Source organism: Triticum aestivum, chromosome 7B, assembly GCF_018294505.1.
Source record: "Triticum aestivum cultivar Chinese Spring chromosome 7B, IWGSC CS RefSeq v2.1, whole genome shotgun sequence".
Classification (NCBI taxonomy): domain Eukaryota; kingdom Viridiplantae; phylum Streptophyta; class Magnoliopsida; order Poales; family Poaceae; genus Triticum; species Triticum aestivum.
Window position 1 is genome coordinate 179,139,768 of NC_057813.1, and position 7,581 is coordinate 179,147,348.

Genomic DNA, 7,581 nt, shown 5'->3' on the forward strand with positions numbered 1-7,581 from the left:
CCCCCATCTCCTCTTGAGAGAGTGAGATTGATGCACTCCATTGGAGTCCAAGGTCTCCTTTGGAGAAGATCCCATAGGGGAATCAAGACCCCATCATGGGAAGATCCTTCTAGGATTCAAGACCTCAACTCCTTTAAGGATTGGGATGAACTAGTTACCTCTTGTATCTTCTTGTGTTGGATTTAAACCTTTGTATCCCTCTATGTGTATGTGGATTTAGCATATGTGTGATTGGATCTTGTCTATTGGAGTGTTTCCTCTCTTTTGTTTTTCTTGTGTTCATCGTTTTCTTCGGGAGATCCCCTCCATTTCGTGAAAGATCGGCCCCTAGGGTTCTACCCTACATTAGCTCAGGTTTCCCCTACACATCTTCGTTTGTGAGCTGTTGCGCTTCTACGGCTGGGAGCTACAGCACATCTCATTCCCACCAAACGGGGTTCTTCACATTGTAAACTTCATCGTATTTTGCGAATGCTTTCTGGGGACAGCCACTCACTTTGAGTTGTTTCGATACTTCTTCCGGGTCTGCGTTCAGACCAACGGGGACACCGTCTGCAACCTTGGAGGAGCCATTCCTGCGACACACCAAAATTTTCGCCACGGACCCCCCGAAGATCCGCAAGAAAAAAAAAGCTGCAACGGCGTGGACGGCGAGCACCGCACCGCACACGAACGCGAACGCGACGCTGCCGCGCCACACAACACGCCATTCGCGCGCGGATCGTCGGATGTCACGCCCACGATAATATTCTCCGGTGCCGCACGTACCATGCGATCGCACAGCTCACATCGAGAGCTTTTCTGTTTGGTGTCGCCGTCAATGAAACACCTTCCCGTCAAGCCGACGACGCCTATAAGTACCTCGCCTGATCGCATTATCACTCCCAAGTACTACAACCTCTCGACCTCTCACCTAGCGCACATCCATGGCGCGCTTCCTCGTCGCCCTCCTCGCTGCCACCCTGGTCGCGGTAATGGCCGAAGAAGAGCAACGCCTGCATCTTCTTCATTTTGGCAAATTGCACCTAGTACATTTTGCATGAGATTAATCAATCACAAACTGGTGCTAACGGCCTGTTTCGTCCCAGGTTCAGGCTGGAGGGCAGCTGGGCCACGCGGCGCCGGCGACGGGGGAGGTGTTCTGGCGCGCCGTGCTGCCGCACTCGCCATTGCCCGACGCCGTTCTCCGCCTCCTCAAACAACCTGCAGCAGGTCTGTCTTGCATCTTCCTCGTCGCCCTCCGTTAACTGTCTTCTTCTCTCGAGTTTGATTGATCACCAAACACAAAAATGCATGCACGCGTGGGTGTTGAACTGCGCACAGAATCCACCAGCTTCGTGAGAGACCCCGAGGACAGGCCCCCCTTCGACTACCGTGATTACAGCCGCTCGTCGTCCGATGATGAACCGAGCAAGAGCACCGTCGCCGCCTCCGGAGCGGGGGGCTTCGACTACGACAACTACAGCGGGGCCGACGAACGTCGTGGTGCCACCGATGAATACAAGGCGCCGAGCAGCAGCCTCGCTGGAAGCGGGGCGTACATGGCTAGGGGCGGCAAGGCGGAGACGACGACGGTGTTCTTTCACGAGGAGGCGGTGCGCGTCGGCAGGAGGCTCCCATTCCACTTCCCGCCGGCGACTCCCGCCGCTCTCGGTTTCCTGCCGCGCCAGGTCGCCGACTCCGTCCCGTTCACGACGGCCGCGCTGCCCGGCATCCTCGCGACGTTTGGCATCGCGTCCGACTCCACCACGGTGCCCAGCATGGAGGCGACGCTGCGCGCCTGCGAGTCGCCCACCATCGCCGGGGAGTCCAAGTTCTGCGCGACTTCGCTGGAGGCCCTGGTGGAGCGCGCCATGGGAGTGCTGGGGACCCGGGACATCAGGCCGGTGACGTCGACGCTGCCCCGCGCCGGCGCCCCGCTGCAGACGTACACCGTCGTCGCCGTGCAGCCGGTGGAGAGGGGGCCTGTCTTCGTGGCGTGCCACGACGAGGCCTACCCGTACACCGTGTACCGGTGCCACACCACCGGCCCGTCCAGGGCGTACACGGTGGACATGGAGGGCGCGCGCGGCGCCGACGCGGTGACCATCGCCGCCGTGTGCCACACCGACACGTCCCTGTGGAACCCGGAGCACGTCTCCTTCAAGCTCCTCGGCACCAAGCCCGGCGGCACGCCGGTCTGCCACCTCATGCCGTACGGGCACATAATCTGGGCCAAGAACGTGAAGCGCTCGCCGGCGTGAGCGGCCCGGCCAGCTCTGTGGTGTCGCCGGAACTAAGATCGATGTACTACTACTATCTGTTCCTACCTACGTCTTCTGTTGTTCATACCACCAGATGGTCACCAGAGCAGCGTTCGTAATAAAAGAACAGCTTCTGCAGAGCTGTGTTTATTTACATTACATTTGAATTTGTATTCAACTGCCTACAAAAACTCTGCACTTTTGCATGTCACTTTTTTTTTTGCGAATTACTTTTGCATGTCACTGCAACAGAACCACTAGCATGCCAAGAAATGGTTTCCTGGACCGCTGAAGTGTACCAATATGGCTGTTCGAATCATATTCTTGTAGAAGAACAAAGTGACATTATGTAGAAGAAACATAAAGAAATTTTCTTGTAGAAGTGGCTAACAAAGTGACATTCTGTAGAAGAAACAGAAAGAATTTTCCCAAGGAATATGGCAAAAGACATCTGGCTTTCAGTTGGAAGGAAAAACGACACTATAAAAGAAACAGAAAGTGTTTTCCTGATAGTTTTGAAATTAGGTCAAGAAACACATAGCAAATAATGTTCACACATTAAGATCTTTTACAGAATAGGTGGCTACCATGCCTTGCCACTCGCAGATTAGAATTTCATTGTCATTACCCCTTAACACTATGTAGATATGGGTTGCAGACTTGCAGTATCTATCTGAATAAGTGTAGCAGCTGACCAAAATCTACTAAGAAAACATCTGCAGTTGAACAGCGGAACTACATTTACTAGGGAAAAGCTGCATCAACATCTACTAAAAACATCTGCAGTTGATCAAAATCACCTCATTAAACTGCGCTTCTCATGGCGAAACTCACGCACGTACTTTTAGCAATACAGATACAGAAGGCCATTGATATGGCAACCATCCATCAATCGATCTTCACGGACGCGAAGAGGTAGTGCACGAAGGATATTGACGTCAAGAAGCCAATGGTTCCAGTGGCGAGCATGATCGCGAACGCCATGAGGAATGAGTAGCCGATGTAGAGCATTGCAGAGACAGGACCGCTCAGGCTTCTGAGATCAAAGACCAAGTAGTTGATGGAGTAGAGGAACACGTAGAGCGCAACAGAGCCTGAAGCAAAGAAAGCCTTCCACCACCACCTCCAGTCCTCAACACAGAGATTCATGTATGTAAGGACAACAGATACCTCGGCGCAAACAATGACAAGCATCAGCAGGACAATCAGCAGGAAGCCAAACACATAGTAGAACCTTCCAAGCCAGATGCTCGACAGAATGAAGAACAGCTCAATAAACAGGGTTCCAAATGGCAGCGTGCCTGCTCCAAGGACCAGAAGCCATGATGGATATTTCCGTGCAGGGATCTCTCTAGGAATCTGGTTGGTGCGAACGGGGAATTCAATTTGCTCTGCTCTTGTACCAAGGAAGCCACCGACAAGCGTTAACGGCACAGAGATACAGAACCACAGAGCCAGAAGGGTGAAAAATAATGATATAGGTAAAGCTCCAGTGCTCTTGCTTCCCCACAGCACAAAGTTTAAGATGGTAAGGACAGTAAACATGACACCAGGGAAAAAGCAAGCAGTCAACCATGACAGTGATCTCCATCCTTCAGACGTTCCCTTAATAGTCCTCCATAGCCGAACACTGACATACCCAGCAACAATACCAAGGAAAAGATAGAGAATAATCATTCCGGTAAGAAGCATTCCTCTTGAAGCTGGAGACATGAACCCAAGTGTGGAAAAAACAATTGTTACAATTGACATGCCCAGAATTTGAACTCCATCACCAATCATGATGCATAATAGCTTGGGACAAGTTGGCTCTCTGAACACATCTCCAACAACAAGCTTCCACCCAGATAGCTCCTCATTCATCTGTGCTTGCGCTTCCTTGTCGAGCTCTTCATATGTGGTGAGATCCCTCCTGACAGTTCTCAGGAATATAATAAAGACGATTCCTGCCAAGAACAAGATGACCATGAGGGAGTTCATTATAGAGAACCAGTGGACCTTGGCACCAGCCTCCATCTTCAGATAAGCATCCCACCTAGATGGCCACCTGATGTCACTCTTCACAAACTCAACATCATAGGTAAACGTGATCCTCTCCTGTTGCCTGATCACTTGGGACATTCGAAGCTCCACCGGGCAGCTCACAGGTTCAATGGTGTCATGCATGTTAAGCTTAGAGAAATCCTCGGGGTCACGCTTCACACTGCAAGGCACGACCTCAAAACCAACAATCTGATACCCAGACATCCCCTTCTTGTCCATCTCTGATATGACAGCAGATCCTTCTTCTCCAGTACCGATTATTTCTACATTTGTTCCTTCGTACTCATGGACCAAGACCTTAAACTTTAAATGGTTGATGATATAATCATCAGCACTACCAGCGGGAGTGTAACCAACAGGAAAACCAGTCCACTGTACTGTGATACCATTCTGCTCAGCGAAACGCATGACAGGCAGATTGTCCAGCATCATGTTCACCTGATAAAGATCACGGGCCCGCTGCTTGAGAAGCTTTGCATCATTCTCATTAAGCCCTTTCGTGGTGCAGAGGAAGAGGGACTCATTGACATTCACACGGAACCGGTAGGGTGAGTTGTCGATCTGGTCACCCATGAGAAGCTCACCCAGGTTCTCGGCGCTCTTCTTGATGCCACCAGGTGGACGGCAGTATGGCAGACTGTAGTAGCTGAACGGCATCTCAGTCTCAATGGACGTGAGTGAATTAACCTTTGCCCATATATCCTCACCTTGGGAGTATGTGTGCATGTAGCTGCCAGGCAAGTAGAATGCATTGCCTGGAGACAAAGTCAGCAACAGCACAGCCAACAATAACAGAGCCCGACAACAAGAACTGTGCAGCGCCCCAGCCATCTGAAGCACAAACTCTCACCAACGACCTAGAACATGTGAGGTATACCCTGTAACAAGAACATTTTTATTGATCAAAAACACGCATAAATTACATCCATCATTATTTTGGTATAAATCTTTTTATCTAGACAACAACATCTGAAAGGTGTAATGATAATTGCAGAAGACTAGTCGTTTCCTAGAGCAAGATCATGCAAAATCCATCCATTCCCTCACAATCTAGAGTAGTAAACATTAATTCCCCTCCGATTAAACAATACTTGACTACCTTAAGAAGTAACTAACGCAGTGCAACCAAACTAGAACAGTGATAGTATAGAAGCGCGATGACAAAAGTTCTCCAACAAACAGAGGGCACAGCCACTCACTGGGAGTAAAATACTGCAAAAGGTTACTATGAAACCTAAAATACAACCGATCTTGCCTCTAACCAGACGAACAATTCCGTATTTCCTACGCGCCTAAAATCGGAAGCGTTCGGCAACCATGAAACACTTCACAGTTCACACATCGATTACAGAGCAGGTACTGCAGCCCCCATGACCACGTACCTACGCCGAAAAACCCCGCAGATCTAGAGAAAAGAGCCTAAGGAACTCGGAGATCTAGAGCAAGCAACTGAGGGGGAATGAAATCCGGGCGCAAGGCTGCAACCCCGCGCTGCTGGTAGAGCTAGGGACGCGAATTGAAGGAGTGGGAATTGATGGAAGCGTCGAGAAGGTTCTAGAACTGGGAGGAAGGTACCTGACGGTGGCGCACCGGGAAGAAGCGAGGGCGGAGCTGGCGAACGGGATGGGTGGATCCGGGGAGGGGAAATATGGGAGGGCAGGCGCACGGAAAAAAAGTGGGCAATGGGGGTCGAGATATTTGGGTGGCGCATCCAAATCTTGGCGATGTTGGGCTGGGCTGCTGTAGGATAGGATTTCCATTTCCTGCCCCGGTGGTGCTGCCGTTTCGACCGAAGAAGAAAAACTCCCCTACAAAACACGAACAAGAAAGAAAAAACTTGTACCGGCATCTTCTTTCTTTTTTTAAGGAAAGCCTTTATAGCGGTTTTATTCACTAGGCAAAACACTTACATCGGTTTTTTTTGTGAGAACACTTACATCATTTGACAAGACAGAGACAAGAAAATTAAGAGGATCCTCTTGCACACAAGAGGGCTAAGCTCTTACTAGCTAAAACATGTGCCACCGTATTGGCTTCCATAGGACAAAATTCGAATGAAACATCACTAAACTCATGACAAAGTAAGAAACAATCATCGTACATCGCTGTCGTGGGTCCAAGAGAATGGCCACCATGTTTCATAATCTCGATCACTTCCTATGTGAAAAGAACTTAAATTTGTGGTTGAGGCAATGACAGATAAGTATCTTGGATTACCCTCGCATGTGGGGGTGGACCGCAGTCATTGTTTTCAGCATCTGCTTGGTAGAGTCTGGGCTCTTATTGATGGGTGGAATGCGAGGATGCTATCACCGGGAGGAAAATAAGTACTGTTAAAATCTGTTGCATAATCTATCCTAGTATATGCAATGTTCGTTTTCAGTTTGCCAAAGAATATATGCAAGAGTATTTGTGATGCAATTACTAGGCACTGGTGGGGTGGCTCGCATAATCAAAGAAATTGCATTGGAAAGCTTGGTGGAAGATGTGCATCACGGAAAAAGAGAGGAATGGGATCCGTGATTACACTGTTTTAATCAAGCAATGTTGGCTAAGCAGTGTTGGAGACTTATATGTGAACCACACTCATTATGTGCTCAGGTACTTCGAGCAAAGCAATACCTTGATGAAGACCCTTTAAAATCTAAGCTATAGAAAGGTGCCTCGTTTACATGGCGCGGTATCATTGTCAGGATTAAAGACTTTGAGGAGGGGTGCAGTTTGGAGACCAGGTAGTGGGGCAAACATTAAAATTTGGTGGAATCTTGGGATTCCCACTACTCATGATAGGCGTGTTTTGACACCACGTAGGAATTTTCTTCTTGAGATTGTGCAGGATCTTATTGACCCTCAAACAGGCGAGTGGAATGTGCATCTGGTACATGATAATTTTTGGCATATTGATGCTAACAGGATTTTACAAATTTCGCTTCCTTCTCAAGATCAACCGGATTTCACAGCTTGGCAACTATGTAAGTCCGGGAGTTTTACTATTCGATCAACATACTATGCAGAATGAAAAATGGAGTATCGGACTAGCGCAGGTATTGTTACAGATATGACGGTATGGAAGTTACTTTGGGACTTGAAAATTTCTCCCAAGGTGCATATTTTTATTTGGAGAGCTCTACACGTAATTATTCCATGTTATTATACCCTAGTGAACAAGCATATTAAGACTCCGGTGACTTGCCTAGTGTGCAAGGTGGATCTTGAAGACCTCAAACATATGTTGTTTATTTGTGAGAGAGCAAAGGAGGTTTGAAGGAACTTGGTCTTGAGGCAAGTGTGGCGT

The 7,581-nt window shown here is 48.9% G+C and overlaps 2 protein-coding genes across 3 annotated transcripts; one reads left to right on the forward strand and one right to left on the reverse strand.

Annotated features, from left to right (window-relative positions):
* Positions 1 to 885: 885 nt before the first annotated feature.
* LOC543009 (protein RAFTIN 1B-like) lies at positions 886 to 2,397 on the forward strand. Of its 2 annotated transcripts, none has more exons than NM_001405504.1 (3): positions 886 to 971; positions 1,089 to 1,212; positions 1,324 to 2,397. In NM_001405504.1, exons 1-3 carry the CDS (start codon positions 927 to 929, stop codon positions 2,241 to 2,243), a joined length of 1,089 nt encoding a protein of 362 aa, NP_001392433.1. In that variant the 5' UTR covers positions 886 to 926; the 3' UTR covers positions 2,244 to 2,397. The 2 variants fall into 2 exon arrangements, with proteins under 2 accessions (NP_001392433.1, NP_001392434.1); NM_001405505.1 differs by having other exon boundaries at positions 897 to 971; positions 1,095 to 1,212.
* A 303-nt stretch (positions 2,398 to 2,700) lies between these two features.
* LOC123160067 (transmembrane 9 superfamily member 12-like) lies at positions 2,701 to 6,041 on the reverse strand. The gene is made up of 2 exons (NM_001405506.1): positions 5,862 to 6,041; positions 2,701 to 5,164 (listed from the first exon to the last, which is right to left on the reverse strand). Exon 2 carries the CDS (start codon positions 5,115 to 5,117, stop codon positions 3,132 to 3,134), a length of 1,986 nt encoding a protein of 661 aa, NP_001392435.1. The 5' UTR covers positions 5,118 to 5,164; positions 5,862 to 6,041; the 3' UTR covers positions 2,701 to 3,131.
* Between the last annotated feature and the right edge of the window lie 1,540 nt (positions 6,042 to 7,581).

Excerpts from the sequence above, each read along its gene's own strand:
- LOC543009 (NM_001405504.1), top strand. The coding sequence starts at position 927 with ATGGCGCGCTTCCTCGTCGCCCTCCTCGCTGCCACCCTGGTCGCG. Across the intron at positions 972-1,088 it reads TCGCTGCCACCCTGGTCGCG|GTTCAGGCTGGAGGGCAGCT; the intron begins GTAATGGCCGAA and ends GTTTCGTCCCAG. Across the intron at positions 1,213-1,323 it reads CCTCAAACAACCTGCAGCAG|AATCCACCAGCTTCGTGAGA; the intron begins GTCTGTCTTGCA and ends AACTGCGCACAG.
- LOC123160067 (NM_001405506.1), bottom strand. The coding sequence starts at position 5,117 with ATGGCTGGGGCGCTGCACAGTTCTTGTTGTCGGGCTCTGTTATTGTTG.